Source organism: Anguilla anguilla, chromosome 11 (genome assembly GCF_013347855.1).
Source record: "Anguilla anguilla isolate fAngAng1 chromosome 11, fAngAng1.pri, whole genome shotgun sequence".
NCBI lineage: Eukaryota > Metazoa > Chordata > Actinopteri > Anguilliformes > Anguillidae > Anguilla > Anguilla anguilla.
Window position 1 is genome coordinate 32,763,539 of NC_049211.1, and position 20,637 is coordinate 32,784,175.

At 44.0% G+C, this 20,637-nt stretch overlaps 1 protein-coding gene and 1 long non-coding RNA gene across 6 annotated transcripts in view; one reads left to right on the plus strand and one right to left on the minus strand.

The window, feature by feature from the left end:
* LOC118207882 (TOX high mobility group box family member 2-like) overlaps window positions 1–20,637 on the plus strand; it is a 131,945-nt gene that overhangs the window by 105,878 nt on the left and 5,430 nt on the right. For 3 of the 5 annotated variants that reach the window (XM_035382041.1, XM_035382042.1, XM_035382045.1), the window contains exons 4-6: window positions 1,149–1,385; window positions 9,210–9,437; window positions 18,292–18,372. In XM_035382041.1, the coding sequence (XP_035237932.1) occupies window positions 1,149–1,385; window positions 9,210–9,437; window positions 18,292–18,372 (546 nt within the window). The remainder of the gene's footprint in view (window positions 1–1,148; window positions 1,386–9,209; window positions 9,438–18,291; window positions 18,373–20,637) is intronic. The other 2 variants (XM_035382043.1, XM_035382044.1) reach the window with 1 other exon arrangement.
* Window positions 1–20,637, minus strand: part of LOC118207883 — a 137,309-nt gene that overhangs the window by 94,387 nt on the left and 22,285 nt on the right. The window contains exons 3-4 of the long non-coding RNA XR_004761477.1: window positions 15,769–15,849; window positions 1,474–1,523 (exon numbers count right to left, since the gene is read on the minus strand). This is a non-coding gene — a long non-coding RNA (uncharacterized LOC118207883). The remainder of the gene's footprint in view (window positions 1–1,473; window positions 1,524–15,768; window positions 15,850–20,637) is intronic.

Sequence of the window (20,637 nt, forward strand, 5' to 3'; positions counted from 1 at the left end):
TTACTTAAACCCTCTAATTTTGTTCTTTCGGTGTATAAAAAAAAAAAAAAAAACTTACAAACTGAATCGGTTTTTAAAAAATGGCTGGAAATGAAAGGTGCAGCTGATACGTTCTCCAAAAGGGGGCGTTCCTAAGTTGGCCTGCCACTCGTATCCCTCAGGGGGAAAGATTTCGGGAAGATGTTGCAAGGAAGTAGTAAAAAAATGGTGGATTGGGCTTGAAGTTCAGGAATTGATGAGGCTTATACAGTGTCGTCTCAGTGGAGGGTAGTGAGCTTTCATTTTGTTTTCACCTAGACTGAATTCATTCTGACACATCACCATGTATCCACCGCCTTCATTCCGCAGTCAGTGTAACAAAACTAAGGTGGATTTTGGGAGAGATAGATGTGCTGAGAGATGGTTTCAGCACCAGGGTTTGGGGGGTTCTATATTCCTTGTGCAGGACCGGTGGCATCCAGGAGTTGGGAGATCCCGTAAACCCATCACTCATAGGTCATGTGGGACTTTCCCCAAGGACAGAGTGGAATGCGTTTACTTTTTTCTGCGATTACATACAACTCTACGCTACCAGTTGTACGTACGGTGATCCTTGACCTGCTGTAGTTTGATGAACTCTCTACCTGTGTGGTTATGTATCCTCCTGGCACTTCAGCAGCAAAGTGTGCTGTTAGCCCCTGCATGCTAGACGCTAGAGTTGTTGGGTGCGCTGGTAAGGAACCGCGGGAGATCCAGGGTGTGCTGGTGAGAAAGTGTGTGAGTTCCAGAGTGTGCTGGTGAGATACCGGGGTGAAACTGGACGTGGGGTTCATCTCTTGCTCGTTTTTGTGTACGGAGCCTCATTTTATCACTTAAATTCTTTGTGTGTAGAAACATTGCTCCATTGCCTCCCTCTGTTTGATAAGCCCTGGGTTTTCACACCATTTGGTTTTCACAAAGACCAGAAGGGGACGCTGGGTACAGTTTGGTTCACCCAAAGGCCCACAGCTCTGTTCCCACCCCAAAACCCAAAATGCTTTGCTCTCCCGCCAAACAGAAAAATGAGACCCTCCCCCAAAACCCTCCCTCCGCAGGAGGTCACATGTTCTGCAGCGGCCAATTGGAGACGGGGAAAGTTTAGTAAAGCTCCTCTTCTTCTCTCACCCCAGATCCAGGAGATGGCTCGCCAAGATGGTCTGCATTTTGACTCCGCCCATCAGAGCCCCCTGATAAACCGATCACCTAGGATACTGGCCCATCACATGGGCGCTCTGTCCCAGCTGAGCTCTCAGATTGGCCTGCGAGGTGCCCCTCCCTACGGTTCCCCCTCACCTCCAGGAAGTAAATCAGCCACGCCCTCCCCCTCCGGCTCCACCCAGGAAGAGGAAACTGATTGCCATACCAAGGTACAAGAGTGGAAAGATTTTTCTTTTCTAAAAACGGGGAGGGGTGTGAGGGTCTGCAGTGTATGGCAAAAATACTATTTTGACCTACCAAGTGGCAATGTTGGTCCCGTCCAGGAGGTGGCGCCCAGGGCTTGGCCCCTTAACAAAAACAAACAAGGGGAAGCAGTGGACAATTAAGAGAGTTCAGCCAAATGAAACTGAATAAAGTAAATGCACCAAATTTGTAAAACGGACTTCACGCAGTTTGCTGCTCACTGTCAACAGAAACCTTCTTATTAATCCCAAAACTGAACCTTTTCACATTTTATATAAATATGAATCTCCACCCAGCATTCCTGCTGGTATGCAATCTGTGGAATATCCCCCTTTTCACAACATCAAAATACACAACCGTCTGCTCGACAATCACAGCATCTTGGCCATTCCCCTGTGACTAGTACGACCACACATCAGGGCAGGTTTCTTACAAATTTATATCCAAACGAGAGTTGGGAAACCTGCCTCCATCCTCTTCAGCCGGCTGTTGTTTAAGAGTTTCTTAGCTTCTGCGCGAAACAAAAACTGCCCAGCAAATCTGCCCGAAGCGTTTGCCAGTTCAAAAATGTGCAACTCGGCCTGTTTACCAAATAACTTGAGGGAGGAGCCATATTGGCTGCGCATAACTTGTGGAGAGGGTCGGCGTTTCGAGCTCTCCGAACTCGCCCTCCGCTCTTGGCCTCTCCCGTCTCACCGGGTGAATTTGGAACGCTTGTGCCAGGCCATGACGCTCCTTCCTGTTTCAGCAGCAAGAAAAAAAATGTGGGGGGGGGGGGGGGTGGGGTGTTATGGTGACGAGAGGGGTTTTCCTCTCTCCTTGTCTCACCGGACTGGGGAGTACGTCCAATCAGTCGGTTCCACAGCGAGGCGGGGCGCTGATTAGTTTGTGACATCTGACGTCCGCGGGGACGGCCCCGCGCGCGGACCTGATTGCGGGCGGCGTGCGCGCTCGACGCCGGCGCGTTGCGTAATATCGCCGGCGTGCGGATTATTCCGCCCCCAAACTCGTGGAGGAGGTTTTCTGGATTTCATCTGAGCACCTGCAATGCAGTGAGATAAATTGTCGGTACTGTTGCTCACCTCTTTCGCCACAGAGAGGCTGAACAGTGACACCTAGTGTTCACCTCTGTAAATTGTACATGCTCCTGAAATTCCTGATTGGTGATTTTGTTATTTTTAACAAACAACACTCTCAGGACACGTGGGACGTTGGGCATTCGCTTCTGTGCGTTGTTGGAGTGCACCTAACTACTGCGATGTCATTGTGCATCATGTTTTTGGTTTAGTGTTGTTTTTTTCCCCTCCAGAGGTTTGTTTCTCTCTCAGTGGATACAACAAATGAGTTCTTCCCGGTTCTGTTGCGTTTGCTTTTTCCTTCCAAACATGTCTGAAATCAAATTACTGGGTCCCTTCTTGACTGGAAGCTGCAGAATTTTTTTTCTTCTTTTTTTAATGACCACGTGGCCGTCAAGATAAATGTGGAGTTTAAGTAGAATCCACTTACAGAAACACACGGTACTTCAGGTCCTCTCTACCTGCTCTCCTAAACTACCAAATGCCCATACGTAGGAAAAGAGGTGTGCAAGCACTTTGTTTAGTCTTGTTATGTTGTCATGACATTATAGATTTTAACATGCCTTTGGGGATACGGCATTACGGTTGGATTACAGAAAAGCATTTATTATTCTGACTCATTTGAATTCAAGGAAAGTAACATTACAACACGTTGAATGTCTTCGTCAGAACACTATTATGTTACTGTTAGGTAGTGTTGTGTTGCAGCGAATGTGATCCGCGGTTAATTGCACAGTGATGTCACAGAGGACCTGTGTGCAAACCCTGGTTGGATGTCACCCAGCAACAGTGGTTGCATTGTGCTGGTAGTTGTAGTTCCCATAATGGCTGGCGTGTGTTTAATCAGCCCTGGATGCAGTGTCAACTGGATAGGCTGCCTCCCGGTATACCATTTCATTTGCCTGGACCCGTCTCTTATTCCAGTGCTTTGAATAACAGTGCGTTCTGCTAAATACTTGGAAGAAGGCAAGAATAAAAAGCTCCAGGAACCAGATGCTGATGAAAAGAAGCATCCACTCGAATTCACACGAGACCCAGAGCGCTTCTGCTAACAGGCTGACGTACTCTAGCTAACCAGATAAGAGCGCTTTCAAAAACCTTCGTAGCCTCGCTGATTTGATCAAATTGATTCGTACGACAAATCACTGTCCGCTCCGCAGCGCTCATTAAAACGCGACGTCAGGACGATGACGTCCGGTTCTCTCTTAATGCAGGGGTGGGCCCAACCGAGAGCCAGCCTATATATTTGGGCCAGAGAGTCAGTTTCTCTCGTTGCTACGGATCTATCAGCATCTACGTGCCAGAAGACCGCGATGTGCTTTCCCCGGAATGGTACACTTTCACAAAATGGTGTTTCTCGTCTCCTGACAGGCACCTCGCCGCGTAGCGTGCTGCAGGGGTATATAAATATAAATGATTATTCCCGCAGATTATTTCCCTTTTCAGTGCGTCATTCCATTAGCTTCCCACCAATTTATTCAGCTTTCACATCAAAGGGAGAATGAGCAGATGCCATTTCAAACACTTTTTGCCTCATTGCATAAAAGGGAAGATGATTATTTTTTAATGAAACCGCACACTCAAAAAAAAAGGAAAAAAAAAAAAGGAATAATATAACCGTGGTGTGAAATAGGAGGAAGTGGGGATGGAGGAGCTTCCTCTTTGCTGTGAAATAGCTTTTCATTAATTTTCTGTTTGGCAAAACCAAAGTAAATTTCCATTTGTATGTTTTTTTATTTTTTTTTTTAATTTCTCATACAGAACTCGCTGAAATTAATCAGCGCCAGGTTTTAATGAAGCATTCCAGAGATTTCTGCTGAGATTCTGTGTAGTTGTTTCACCCTGCACTAGATCTGCAGGCTTACTTAAAATATAAAATGTTGTTTTGTCTCTTCAGAGGAGATAAAGGACACATCAAGCTTTATAATTCCAATATAAATTATTTTGGATATAAATCCAATGAAGCAGGAATTGTATAACTTAAGAAACTACATTTTCTTGACACAGATGTTTTAACATTTTATGAACCTATTTGCTTTTTGTCATTGTATGTGGAAAGCTTAAAATATGGTCAAACTAAGCTTGGGGGTACTGTTTGGTGCAATCTGTAGAGTGGCCAGCTCTTAAATCATAAATGTGAGGGGAATTCACTTTATGGTATTAATACCATCTCTATCATTTAAAATACATCTTTCCATTGTCTTTTTTTAAAACTTTAAGCTCATAAAAGTAGCAGCCTTCTTTTTTGCACATTAGGCCTACGGTGGTATACGTAGGCCTTTATGACATCCAATTAATTTAATCCAATAAAGCCAATTCTTTAATAAATAGCAATTACAGAAATGAATGAGTGGTAATGACAAAAAGGAAAAAGTACTGTACTACTGTGCTCGTTCAGCATAGATTCACATGCATATTGAGATAAGTATTAATGTGCTGTGATGACTGAGAGGTCCCTGCAGTAGCTGAAGCACTGCCCCTAGTGTATGCAGAAATAGGCTGTGGACACTCTTACCAAAGCCAGACACACCTGGGACTGTGCAAACGCTCTCAAAACACACTCTCCCTGGGAAAGAACTGAAAGAGCTTGAGCTTGCAGGCAGGAAAGCATTTTAAAACCATCAATGCCTTGTCTTTACCAACCTGGAAGTGTCTCAATGTCAACTTCTGTGTAATCTTGTGTTAGTGGGGGTGGGGGGGGGGGCATCCCTCATATAACAAAAGTATATTTAGCATTTACTGAGCTTCAATATATAGCAATTTTCAATTTCTTGTTAATAGCTAAGATTTAAGAATGAATCACAATACATTACCATGTATGGTCTTAAATACACTGCATATCAGTAAATTTCACAATATATACTTATTTATGGGCTGGAATATATCTGATAATATATAGCAATATATGGTCTATGCATATATTGTTTCAGAATTTCTGACAATATATAACAATGTCTGGCCTGTGAATAAATTTTGTCAATATCTCCCATATAATGTCTATGAATATATTTGGACATAATGAAGAATATATGCAGGGTCCACCTATATATTATAAAGTATTATTAAATTATAATACATTATAATTTCCAGTATATGACTGAATTATTGTTGCATTACATTTATTTGGCAAGCGGTTTTATCCAAAGCGATGTACAATAAGTGCATACCGAAGGTCTTTGAAACAACTACAAAACATGGGTCCCACAAGGTGCAATACTCATTATGTAACAGTTATTCATAGCCATGAACACATTAAGTCCAGTTCACACAGTATGCATAGGCTAGGTCAGAGAATAATGTTAAGTCAAACTAGGAGGCAATGCAGCGAGCTACATCATCAAGATAACGATACAAGTGCAATACAAGTGCTGGATGGAGATACATGTGTAACATAAAAGTGCTACTGGAACACATTAGGATTCAAATGATTAGAGCAATCATTGATTGTGAGTGCCCTGCAGAGTAGCGATAGCTAGTCCAGGTACAATTTTTGAAAAGATGGATCTTCGGACCACGGTGGAAAATGGACAGTGACCGAGCGGTTCGTAGAGGAACGGGGAGTTCGTTCCACCACTGGGGAGCCAGGGTGGAGAAGGTCCGTGTTGCATTCGGGGTGCCCCGAGATGCATGGTCTTTCTCATTGAATCTGTTTCCTGAATACAATTCCAAATGTAAGGTTGCGTCGGGATGTGCAGAGGTACATGCTAACTTCACCTTGCAGAGGGAGCAAAGAGCTGCCAAACCACAGGTTCATCCCAAAAGGTGCCTGTCAACATCGCCGCGGACGACGATTTGCTTTTTCTCTCAGACATCTCTGTCCATAAAGGCCCCGCATAGAAAGCAGCGGGATTTGCGCGGATGCATTTTCTAAGAGCGAGCTCATCGCTGTACCTCTTCATTCATTATGATGGATGCATGTCTTTAAATCCCATTTCTAAGGAATGCAATTTTCTAGAGATGTCAATCCTAAATTGCATATTAAAAGTCTGAATAAGCAATAGATTTTGCCGAGTCCAGGTCCTTAGTCCCCCCACCCCCTCCTGAATCTGTGCTGATATGATTGTATTTTTCCATATAAACTTGGAGAGATGTATTTTGTTTTCACTGAATAGGAGATACATATTGTGATATTTTTGAAGGAGATCCTGGTTATCAAGGCCGGTAAATAATCCATTATTCATTTCTGTCATTTCTGTTTCTATATCCATTTTAAGGATCTCCTATCACTAGGGAATATAAGACCATGACGTTTTGCTAGTTTACGGGTGTGTTGGATTTCTCTAGCTTTACTTTTGCAACTAAAATCTCATCTAGATGTGTTAGCTATGGTGTATTCTGCATTGTTTCCAATGTGAGGAAATGTAGTTTTGTACACTGATTGTCATGATGGTGAAAGGTATTTCCAGCCCGCTAAATATGTCTGGCCTCCATTTTAGAAGACACCTTCATCGTAGACACAAAAGCCTGCCAGGGTATGAAAACTTTGTCAACGAGCATGACGCTTAGGCTGTTGTTGCATCGCGGTTACGTACATCGAGCTGCAGATTAATCGGGCCGGGACTCCGCCCACTTCAGTTCCGAAGCGGGTAAGATAGGACGATTCCACCTGCTCACAGAACAAATCAGATTACGGCGTTCACAGCGTTCTGCTGATGCATTCACAAAACCGAGAGGAAGAAAGACACCCCCGTTAATTAACGCACCAGGTGTGCTGTGAGTAAGCTTCAGTGCTTTAAAATCTGATTCTGTACTTGACAACAGATGAGGTAGATCTGTACGGTGCTGATTCGAAACAGGTTCTTCAGAAGATACTGCAGTCCAGCTTGCTTTGAGCTAGTGTTCGTACACAAACTGATTCAGTTTCCTGCACCTCAAAGGTACTTTATACTTTATAAATGAGTCGTCCTCACAAAAGGCATGGCACAGTTCTTAGGGTAGCTGACTCTAGCACCATATACAACCCCCCCCCCCCTCCAATAACACAGGGCAGGATTTGATCCCCACCATGGTGCCTGCTGAGCTGTGATTTCTTCCTTATCTGTCGTCTTCTCAACTTTCTACTCATCCTAATCAGAAACAATAGCGGGAGGACTGAGTATCGTGGTCGTTTTTTAACTACTATCTTCAATGAAGAGCGTGTTCCATTTCGGAAAGTAACAAAACAGCAAACAACTTTTTGCTGATTATATTTTAGGCAGTTCGTTGTTCATGCAAAACAATACATTTATAAAACGACTATTTTTATTGGACCAGTATGTCTGAGAACCACCTGTGTCTGTGTATATATTTTTCATGATCTGGATTTATATATGAAAATGTATGTACATACGGAGTGTAAATAGCAGAATGCGATTGACTCTCTAAATGCCTATATTATGGAATTTAATGCTGTCTCTCTCTGTGGTGAAAAGGTCACGCAACCACACATTTAATATTCATGCGAGCTGCGCTTTCAGATACTGAGGAAGAGTTGACCGTTTTTACAGAAATGAAAATGTCACTTGGTGTCTGCGTATCAGGGCAGTATGCGTGCAGGAATGCTTATTTTTGTTGAAGGCATTCACAACCGCTTTGAGGATATGTCCAGACTAGGGATTTCTCCATGAGGGGGGTCACTAAATGTTTGCACTGGACTCCAGCATTGAGATTGAGGGGGGGAAAAAACTGATGACTGTCAACAAATAGAAGTTACTCTCTAAGACACTGCCAGGAGTCTGTATTAACCTTGGGACTGAACACTGATGTTGACTAGGCAACCGCTCTGTTACGGAACAGATGTCTGGTTATTTTGCTAGCGCTAGCACTGAATTGCTGACCCGTTAAAAGAAGAATGCGAATAGAGATGCATCGCGGAACGCGTTCGTCGCGGTGCAACGTTTCCGTCCTATCGGGTGCTCGTTCGACGCCGCCGCGTAAACTCAGCCATCTTAAACCCCTGGTGTTTTCACGGTTTAAGCTGACTGTTGTAGCCCTGCGTGGTTCCAGAGAGTGGTTAGGCAGTGCGGCCTCCCTTTGTCTTCTTGTGCGGAGGTGTCTCCCACGGCGTCTGTCTGTCAACATATATCTCCCCTCTCCGCTTTAGGCCTCCAAACTCATTTTTGAGTGTCAAGTCGCGCCTGTCAATCCGTTGTAAACCTCTAAGCCTGTCTGTTTTGCTCTCTGCCAGTTTTGATTTGCTGCGGGGACCCTCGTGTGCAGAGGTGTAAACTTTTTTTTATCTCTCGCTAACTCGAGACAGGCGGCGCGTTTTGGTGGTGGGCAGAGGCCGCTGTTACATGGCTCTTAGAAGCTAGCGTTATCGCTTCGCTAGTTGTTGCAAGTTATTCGTTCCCAGAAGTCATTGCATGCGATGGACAACCATAACGCATGCTTAAGGTCGTTTCATAGAGTTAAGAAATGTTTTTCCTCAGTCTTACAAGAACCTTTGGCTTAAGAACAAGCTCCTTGAACCTGAGCAAAAAATATTTGGTGGTAGAGATGTGCCACTGTAGTCCATGCTTATGTTATTTACTCATACGTAGGACAAATTAAAACAAAGTTTAGAACAAAGCATTGTTTTTTATAAAGTAAATCATCAAATGTGATGCTTCCATTGCATTTGTCAAAGTAAGCGTGGCTGTGCTGTTATTTTCCTCCCTGTGGATGTATCTCAGGAGAGGAGACCTGAGACCACCCCGGTGTTAACGTCCATCTGTCTGTCCGTACGATCCACAGATGGCCGGGGAGAAGCGGCCCTCATCAGAGATGATGAAGAAGCCCAAGCCGCAGAAGAAGAAGAAGAAGAAGGACCCCAACGAGCCGCAGAAGCCCGTCTCCGCCTACGCGCTCTTCTTCAGGGACACCCAGGCCGCCATCAAGGGCCAGAACCCCAACGCCACCTTCGGGGACGTCTCCAAGATCGTGGCGTCCATGTGGGACAGCCTGGGGGAGGAGCAAAAGCAGGTGAGCCCCGCCCCTTTCGATTAACGCCTCGTTAAGCACTTTGCGTCGCCCCCTGATGACAAGGCTGTTCCCGTGGGGACTCTTGGGCGGCTGTGATTAATGCACAGCTGTGGAGGGTCTTTCCTGCACCGCGTCTTATGCATGTTCATTTCAGTGTTTTTTCTTACACACATTTACATTTTTTATTCAGCTCTGTTCACTGTAAACCTCCTCTAACTCAACAGCCATAGTTGGTTCAAAACTTACAGAAAGCTTTTGTGTGATGCCGACATCACACTGCACATCTCCTCCAAAGGACAGGAGGAGAACATCCTTGGTCATGTTACTCTGAACTTGATGCCACCACCGTGGTGGGCTTCAGTTTTTCCTTCAATGGCTCTCATGCCAGATTTAAGGGTATGAGGTGGTGTTCACGGAAATACGTTCAGTAGCTAAACTTAATAAGTGAATCTAGCTCGAGTGGGTTAATTTGGCCAGGGTTTGTGTCATTAGCATGGCCAGGATAGGGCAGCAGACTTTGAAAATGAGCCCCAGGTGTGCAGTGCGACAACAGCCGGGCCTTAGCAATGTGCCCATGGCCTTAGCAGTGTTGATTTGTGAATGCTTGGCGTCCATTGAAACAGTTCTTCGTTCAGTTCCTTCGTTCCTAAGTTAATGATTTTCACAGGTCTGCTATTGGGCCTCAAGAGTTTCACTCATTCGTGCACATTTCACAGACTTCCACAAATAACCCAATGTTTACTTAAATGTCTCTGCTAAACAGTTAAATGCACAGGAAACACATATTTCTCACCGTCAGTCTGCATTGTAGTTGTACCAGTATAATGCAGTTCAGCACCTTTGATGTATAAACAAATTTTCATGTACGTGTCATTTCTTCTCTGTATACTGATGTACTTTTTGTTTTTCACACATTTATAGGATGATGACAGATGGCAAAAATAGTTTTCTTCTTCATAGTCGTCAAGAATATGTAGACAGTCACCGAATGCTACTTGCTATAGACGTGCAAATACAATCTCTGCCTCCACCTAGAACTTTCTCTCCACGTTAGCCACTCTTTCTGTCTAGCAGCTAAAAAGAACAAGAAAGGTTAAAAGACATTAAATTACTTATGGAACAACTTTCTACTAAGGTAGTTTAAAAACAGTTTTTTTGGGAAATATTCCCCACAAAGGTTATCACATTGCTTCGTTTTTTTGGGAGGTGCTAGAGGAATGAGTTGCACATCTACACACATGAAATGGTTACAATAGCTGGATTGTACCTTAAGTTATTCACCGTGTTACATTTGTCGAGCTTTACATTTACTGTATAGCGTCTCTCCCCTATATCTTGCCAGCCTTTAGTCTTTCACAGCCCTGACACTCTAGTGCTTACACTACTGAATAAAATATGTTTTAGGCTTGTACTTCCATTAACAGCACTTCAATCTCCGCTTCAGAGAAGTTTTATTTTCATTTTATCTTTTATCAGCCATGCCTGCAATGGAATTCCAAGCTCCTTATATGATATTTTAGGGGCATAAATTTAGGCTAATCACACGTTCTGTAGATGCTCTTTGATTGGCATTTATCAATAGATGCAGGTGGATGCGGGGGGAAGAAAAAGCTGTATCTATAGCGTTTGATAAATCTGGCGGAATTTGTTCATTCGTTTCCGATTCCGTGTACAATTACACACGGTTTTACGAAAATATTGATAAATGAGACCCACCGACTGGATTATCGTAGAAGGAGAGTAGGTCCCTGGGCTCTCATTAAAATGCGTGATTTTATTTCCCTAATCCCTGCCAGAGAAAAGCTACAGTACAATGCCATGTGGGCTCACAGACTGCTAGAGGAGCTGAACAAGTGCCATAGCACAGACCAGTGCTACCACAGTGATAGGTAGATTGTCAATGAAGCATCTGTCATTTTGCAAAACGCAAAATGGAGGAACCTTTAGCCAGACTGAATCGAACCAAAATGCACTTTGTCATTAAGTTTGAATAACTCATTTAATTAAGAAAGTGCGTCTTCCTTGAAAGTTTCCTGCACAGCATATTAGCCCATTTGAGCGACTGTTCAGCTAACAGTCCATTTGACAAAATGAAGCAAACAGAAGCATAAGCCTGACCATTAAGCTACAGCTGATAGTTAAATACAAAGCGCATTCCTCATTGCTGGGAGATAGAATCCAGACCCTTGACTCAGTGATGAGGTTCAGCCCGCCCAGAGTCGATCATCCGAATTTGTCATCTTCCTGCGAGATTTCCCCGAAAACCTCTCTAAGCGGGAGCGTTTTGGAGAGCGGGCTGACTGTGTGCTCTTTCCTGAGCTGTCCATTCTCTCCTGACCTAGGCTGTGTCTTCACAGTGTCTCTCCTTCAACATGAAGACCCAATTTCCACACGTTTTATTTATATCAGTTGCCAGGGCGATTCAATCACGCAGAGAATGCAAGATTAGCAATCACCTCGCCCTTCAGTTCCCTCAAGGCCACATGTTAAGAGAATGGTCCAATCGGATTTCTTTTTTTTAATAATTAATTTAACTCCTTCAATGCCAGTGGTCAATACAAAGACCTCTGGAAGAGTAGGTTTGCAGGCTTCCCAATACAGAAAGTAAAATTTGTTCAACTTAATGGTGCAGTTAAGATAAACGCAGCATTCCACTCAAAATGGACTTGGATTCAGCAACAGCATTAAAGATATTTCCACTTTTACTGGAGAATAAAACTGTCCATTGCATTTGTGTTTCATCATTCTTGCACCTGTTTAGGTGTAGATGCGATACATCTTAACACTGTACCCCGACATCCCATAGTTCTCCTCTTTCGTAGCACCTGGAGTCAAGCAGTGTTGATATTTGCAAATGGCAGCTAATAAGTGGATGAAGGAATATGCAATAGGATGTTCAAGCTTGTGTGTTCTGTGTGTGTGTGTGTGTGTGGGGGGGGGGCTAGGCTGGGATGACTGAGGATGGGGGTGGGGCTGCAGGACCATAAGGCTTTGCAGATGGCAGGTGCAATCCCACCGTGAATGTGACAGGTCAGAGAAGGGGCAGGCTATATTTATACTGGGAGTTTTCCCATCTTCAAATGAGCCATGTGGGGGATGTCTGATAGAGCCTATGCCACTTTTATGAGATGAACTGCAGGCTTTCAAAGCCTTGTCCCAATTAGTCTTGTTTAACTCATGGACAGAGGTTCATCCAACAGCTTATGCAGCTGATGTTTCTATCCTTTCTGTAATTAGTGACCAACCATCCTTCTCACCGTTGCACAAATAAATCACCATAGCCTAGATTATTCAACCCGTGTCTTATTTTTCTTATTGTCTTTCTCCACAAAAAAATACAAATAAAAAAGATATATCAGGGGTGCCTCTGCTTAGCCAATAGGGGCTAGCGTGGATGCAGTCTTTTAGCCCTGAGCTAAAGCACCTGTTTCTACTTATCAAGGTTTTGACTGAAGGCCACAATTAGTTGAACCAGGTGTTTTTTACTGCTGGCACAGAACAAAGGCCTGCACTCACACAGAATTTACAGAGGGCCGGGCGCACCTGATGCATCTTTTCCAACACTATAAAGACGCAGAGCGCTTATCCGTCCAGGCCTTTCAGTGCTGATAAAAGGCGGACGGGTTTTGGAGCGTGAAAATCAGTGTAGCTAATGCAGCGTTCAGACCAGATGTGAGCTAGCTAAATGAGCTGCTTTTGTACAAATGTTCAGGGGGAAGTGAGTCGGGGAGTTATCACAGAGTCAGAAGTAACGGAGTCAACCCCCCCCCACCTCCCTCCTGGAGGGGCCTGGTGTTTATTGAAACCATCAGCATTCAACGTGAACGATACATCTGATTGGTGGGTTGCAGTAGATGAAAGAAGAACATTGAGATGTGATTTAATGCTACAGTGAAGGTCAGGCCTTCACATGCTGGTTGTGTGGATATCTTCGACCACTGAAACATACATATATATATATATATATATATTTTTTTTTTTTTTTTTTTTTTTTTTTTTAATATATATACAGTATATATAATATACATCTTTAATTGCCATTTGGTTTTGACACTTTTTCAGAAACAGTACAGTATATTGGATTTGATGAACGCTCCTTTTAATTGCAGAAATGTATATGCATGAGCCCTGGTCTCAGATTAAGCTCATTAGGACTAAGCACTAGCTGCATTTAATGAGAAACTTTTAAGGAGGCTTCCTTGACGCTTCATGAGAAAGACTCCATTTTCCAATTGACGAATGGTTGCTCGCAGGCTAAATTGGCGTGGTGGTGTTTTAGTACGAGCGTAAGCGCTCATTGAAAAATAGCTGCGGCGTTCGTTGTGATTTTATTTCCAACAGTGAGCTGAACCGTTAAATACCGGGAGGACAGCGGTGCCTCGGGAGATCGGCAATTATTTCGAAAAACAAAGACGTTTCCGCGCCGAGACGCTCTGATAAACGGTGTCGCCCACAGCGATTAGCGGCTCGTGGGATGTGTGGGGCTCCGGCTTCCTCTCTCTCTCTCTCTCTCTCTCTCTCTCTCTCCCTCCCTCTCCCTCTCTCTCTCTCTCTAACAGCCCTCGTTCTCTCCGGGGTTTCCGCCGTCGCTCTGGCGGGTCTCTCCAGTCGCCGCGGCTGGCTCTCGGATATTTCACCGCCGCGGTTCGCCGGCCGAACGCGTCCCCCGCGTCGAGCGGCGAGCTTCAAACGGGCCTCGCGGTCCCCGTTAACCGCTCAGATTTTCAATTACGCAGTCGTATTAGAAGCGCAGCTTTTTACGTGGGAGGCCTGGCCCACAATTCACGTCTCACGGTGTTTATGGAAGAGCAAAAGCTTTCCTTCTTTATGACCGGTTCCCCACGTGAGCTCTGTAACCCATCGACCATCTATTAAAATAAATATAAAGATGGGTGGGGGTTACAGGCTGTGTTTCGCTGACTCTGAGCGTGGGCCTTTTAAGGCATTCAGCTCCCTTTTCTAAAAGCGTACGTCACACAGAACATACTGTTCGGGTACATTCACAATTCATATATCAGTATGTCTCCATTTTTTCCTTGTTCTGTTTCTAAAGAATTATTTTTTGCATTCCTCGTTTTTACGTAGCCCGTTTTTACGTGAGCCATGTTCATTTTAACCATGTTGTGCATCTAATGCGTAATCATGGATTTATGGATTTATTCCCCCTCCCCCTACTATTATACGCATTTTTCACTGGGCAACGATGCCTTTAGCCGCTGTCTTTTGTTTCCTGGCTCAGAGAGAGAGAGAGGGGTTCGAGCTCCTTCCTTTGAAAGGAGAGGGGGAGGGGAGGGGTGGGGGGGGGGGTGAAGGCCGTTGATTTGCAGGTGCGGTGGAGGATGAGCTATTGAGATGAGTAAGGCTCTGTGCTCTAATGGGGGAATCGTGTCGAGAAGTCAGGAGCGGAGGCACTGGTTAACCCCTTCCTGCCCGAGGCATTTCCGCAGACCCCCGTGATGTCTGATGTACAGTAGCACCCCGGCCACTAGCTTAGCAGGGCTGGCTTTTTTTCAGGGGCTGTCCAGGACAGGGGTGCCAGGTTCTGTTCCCGGAGAGCCACAGGGTCCACTAGTGCTACCTACCGTCAGCTGAGTGTAGTGCTCAGTAATCTCTGTGTGCTGTGCTGCCGTTTGCATGTTTGCCGATATAGCTCGTAGTATTTGTGCCAAGCAGCTTGATGCGTTATTGTATAAATAAAAACAAATAAATAAATAAGCGAAACAAAGTGTAACCGCAGGGATCTGGTAAGGGTCCAACCCTGATCTCCTGTGGGAGAGGCTGCTGTGCCAACAACTACGCTACAGTAAATAAGCGAAACGTGCCATTTCTAAAAAGTAATGTCGCACTAAACAGATTTAATACTTTTTGACATGTTCATCAGTGTCTGTCTGCAGATTTACAAGGCTTCTCACCAGTTCATAGTGTGAGCAGTTTTTTTATAACTTAAAAACGTGTATAAGGTGTAGGCTGCATGTAATTTTGGGGAGCCGTGGAAATGGAAATTATTTACAAGCGTGCCTTGCTTGGGTCTGAAATTTTTGAGAACCTCGATGCATAGGTGTAAACATTTTCGTAGAGTAGACCTATACACATTCTTTGTTTTACATTTTAGATGGTGAATTTTTTTTTTTTTTCACTTCAGGGTTACACTAAACCTTTTGGCTCAATGACTGACAACATACCACACACACACGCACGCACACACACACACACGCACGCACGCACGCACGCACGCAAGGGATATCATGGGTGTTTAGAGGTATAAAATATTATATTTTGTATACTATATGCTAATGGAAGACATGCTGAAATTAGCTCGCTTTCCACCTACCTGTCACACTTCCTCTTCCACTGTCTCCCTCTCTACCTCCATCTCCTTGCTCTCCCCTTGCTACCTCTGGAAACAGCAGGTCTGGAAGATTGTAGAAAATAACTGCGTTAGCGATCCAGTTTACTAATCCATTGATTGAGGACCACTGATTGAAGTTTTCATCAGTGCATGATGCTCCCCGCACCCCCATCAACATGTCAAACATGTTTCACAATGTCACATGCTATATCTATCATTCAAAACCAGGCCTGCTCCTTGATGGCGGGCAATCTGATGTTAGCGTGAGGGCTGATCAATTAAATTTCCTGTCTTTTGTGACTTTTGGCAAATCCAAACATTTCACTTTAAATTCATTTAATATGACGCTAGTTGGTTGTCTAACAACTGTCAACCGGCAAGGAGAGTTCTACTAGCGCTACTAGACTTCTACATAGCTTACAAACATGTAAGCTACGCTGGAAACTCCCCAGCTACTATTGGTAGAGATCTAAAGCTGCCTGCATGCATACAAGGTTGTGCTCATTTTCATATTAATCAGACTTAATAGGTGGTTTCACTACCTGCTTCCAGCAGGAATAGCTAACGTCTTTGTTGCTAGCTTCCTTGCAGAAACTTACTGGGCCGTATTGGCTATAGGAAGCGATAAAATGAGAACTCACAACCGTGTTCAGCATCAAGTTGGAAAGGGCCTTAAAAATGGCAGGGGTTTTTCGCCCTTCTATTTTTTTTCAGATGTGTTTAATTCCCCTGGGATCTGGGTGTTTCCTTTTTTTTCTTCCTCTCCTGCGGAGAGACAGTGTCTCACCAGCGGGGCGGATTTTCCAGGGTTTAATTACCGTTTTCGCCGAGCCGGGAGAAAAAAAGATAGTCGGGCTTGCGCCAGCTCTCCTGCTCAAAGGGGCTCGTAAAAGAGGCCATTCCCTCGCACCCTCCCACCTTCGCGGTTCGCGGCACTGGAGATAAAGGTCGACAGAGAAGCCGCTGTCTCTTTTTACTTTTGGCCGCCTTCTTTGGAGTGGCAAGAGGGGGACACCCAGGTGGAGCTAGGGCTTCGTCACAGCACACCTGCCACCTGCCACCCCCTTACATACATGCATTACATTACTTCTAGTTGGCAGGCGCTTTTATCCAAAGTGACGTACAGTAAGTGCATAACGAAGGTCATTGGAACAACTACAAAACACAGGTCCGATAAGGTACAGTACTCATTATGTAGTTATTCATAGCCATGAACGCATTACGTCCAGTTCACTCAGTAAACATTAGACTCTGACCTAACCTATGCTAAGTCAAACTAGGAGGGATGACAAGCTACAACATCGAGATAATGATACAAAGTACAAAATAAGTGCTGTATGTATATCATGCTGTTGTTCGAATTTTTAGCTGCATTAAGCTTGAAACGAAAACAGCAGAGAGTAGTTCTGGAGTTCATTAAAGTAACCGTTACAGGCAGAGTAGATCTATTAATATTTAAACTATTTCAAGACTGTTAAGGGCTCAATTTTTATATGAAATTATGAATTGGTCTACTGTTTTATTTATGTACAAATATTTTTTTACTTCTCTGTTTTAAGGGGGAACTACATAGATGAAATGGTACAGAATAAAATCGTGGCAATCACAATGACCTTGCTTAAAATCCACCTCAACTCGAGACTTCCCTCTTTCATAGTGGAGGTTTCTTTTCCCATACGTTTTGCTAACCTAGGCCCAAATATACAGATGTGACTTGCCTTCACATTAAGTGAACAGAAAGGCAATTGATATGTAAGAAGTAATTATTTTAGGGCTTCGTCTTTTTTTATGTGTGTGTGTAATGTTTAATAAGTCCCCAGGAGAGAGGGAGGACAGAAACAGGCCCTGTTTTATTTTTCTCCCAGTTTTTAATGACCCCTCAGAACACTTTTAAAACAGAAAGGACCAGTCTGAGCCAAAAAAAGGGGTTGTAAGTTCTAAGCGACACCACTGCACTCATTTATACCAAAATTACACTACGCTGCCTGTGAGTGGTGGCCTCGGCTGTGCTAACTGAGCTACAGTATATGAATCCAAAAGGAGTCAAATGCACTCTATAATAGTAGCTTTAACTCAGCAACATGTTTTACTGTGCCTGTCATCCCATGTCCTCTGTTTCACTGATACTCTCTGTCTCTCTCTCACACACACACAGACATACATGCGCATCCGCAGACAGACACACAAACATATGTGTTCATACAAACACATGCTCACACACAAAAACATACATGCACACACACAAGCTCACAGATTCAGACACATGCACACATACACGGACACACACAAACAGATTCGCACACACACATGCACAAACATACATGCACACACACACAAGCACGCACACACAAAAACATACATGCACACAGACACACACACATATACACACACATACATGTGCACACACAGGCACACACAAGCACGCATGCACAAAAACAAGCATACACATACATGTATACACACACACACACCAATATGACCGCTGTCCTGTTTGCTTTCTCACAGGCGTACAAGAGGAAGACTGAAGCCGCTAAGAAGGAGTACCTAAAGGCCCTGGCAGCGTACAGAGCCAGCCTGGTTTCCAAGGTAACGTGCGCCTGTCTGATGCGTGCTCGGGGGTCAGTGTGGATATGGCAGTGATAAATTAGATGGAGAATTCTAGCTAATCTCGGGGGAGGGGCAGGCCCGGCGAGGACTGTGCCGTGACAGGACCATACCGAATTAAGCCCGCCCCCCTGCCCCCCCCCCACCACACACCCCACACCCCACACATGCAATTCTGAGCAGAAGGCAGGCTTTCTGTGAGAGCAGAAATTAACCTGTGCAAGGGGTTGCCTTTCAGGCAGCCAGGAGCTTTGCAAAACATGAGGCACGGGGGGGGGGGGGGGGGGGTTGCGGGTGCAGGGTAGCTCTGACGCAGGTCCTCTGAGACTCATGCTGTACTGTAAAAACAATACAACGTCCTCAAATGACTCCTGCGCAAATTCTCACCACATCCCCACCCACGCTTTTTTACTTTTAAAACCCCCCTTCTACCATTTCCTCCAAGACTTGGTCCCTTCAAATGCACCCCATGAACTGAGAAATCCTCTACATTTTGGGGGAGACCAAGCAGGGGCTCACTCTGGCAACCCCAAGCGAGTGTTTTCAATGCAGGACTCGGCTGCACTTTTTGCTTTCCGTGGAGACGGGGGACGGGGGACGGGGTTCAGTACCTCCTAAGTGTGTTTTCATTGGGGGGAAAGATTAAAACATTTAAATGAGGAAAGCATTTGCTTGTGACGCATCTATCAGCAGAAAGGCCAGGTTGCCAGTACGGCTACCCGTTAAACTTTTAGCCCATTTCTCCTCAAGCTGGAGTCCTTTTTGACTGGCAGTTCAATTGTTATTCGTTTTATATTGACAGCCTGAAGATCTTTGAAACCGATCATGTTCCCTTTACGTCAGTTGGTCTGCCCATTGTTACACATAGGATAAGAACCCAAGCTGTTATTACAGATTTAAAAGCATAGAGCTCATAGTACAGCAAAGTACTCTTTTCCTACTTTAAAAATTGCAGCGATGTCTAGCTGTAAAATTACAGTGATGTCTAGCACGCAAAGGTCCTGTATTGCATATCCTTCTGAAAAGAAGTGTTTCAATTTTTTTTGGGTCATAGTACAACTGTCTTGGATGACACAATGTTGCAGTGAAAACATTTTCAAAAATACTGTGTATTTTATTGAATGTCCCTCTTAGTGTAGGTTTCAGCATAGATTATAGAATATATGGTTCTTGAGATTTTGATCAGACTCTTGTCTCCTAGAGGGGATAAAAACAAGTTGCTGGATCTTAGGTGAATATTACCTTGTGCAGATTATTGGCTGGTTACGCTGCTGATTTCTTAAATATATAAAATAATAAATATGAAAAATATAATATATATATTATAATATTTTGCTTTAATGTATTAATGCTGACTAACCGCTAACAATAATTTAACATACTTTAAATGGCTTGCAATGCAGTTATTGTCCATTAAACATTCCTAACAGCACTGTATTCTAAATTCTGATTTACTGAAAGTTCCCGTTAATGCCATCCACACAGTAAAATGTCCAGTGTTCATTCAACTCTAACAGAGTACATATGAATCCAATATGGACCTTATCTACTCTGTAAGCAAAAAATTGTGCATGAATCCATGATTTCAAATAATTTTACCTTGTTTACAAAAATTCGCTTTCAGGAAAGATTTAGCAAATTGACAGAGGTGGAGCCTGAATTTCCTGGAGTTGGTTAACACTTAAATCAAGAGTATTTCTGAAGTAAAAAAAAAAAAAAAAAAGAAATGAAATAAAAGTGGAACTTTTACTAAAGAAAGCACACTAAAGAGGCTGGATTAATTAAATGAATTATGCACAATGTTCTCTGTAGATTCTGAATTTAGCAGGAGGCTTCCGTAATCTCCTTTTGCTTGGAAATGTGTTTGCAATTTTCCTCTTTCCTTAACAAATGCAAATTGCATTACCATACAGGACACCTCCTCCCCCCTCTCTCTCTTTCTCTCCCTCTCTCTCCCTCTCCCTCTCTCTCTCTCTTGCTCTCTCTCCCATGCCTCTCCCTTTTCTCTCCTCTCCCCCCCCTCCTCCTTTCTGCCCTCTCCCTCTCTCCATCTCATTTCTGCTCAGAAACGCAGCCCCGCAGAAGAAGAGCCGTGATTACAGCCTGAATGGCTCATTCAGCACCCAGTTCCTATGGAGCTGTTTATTAACAACTCGTCTCATCTGCCTTTTCACTTAATTAAATATTCAGTCAAATCCGCGATTCACATTTGAATTATGTCGAGGGTAAGTGGGAAACATTTGAAGC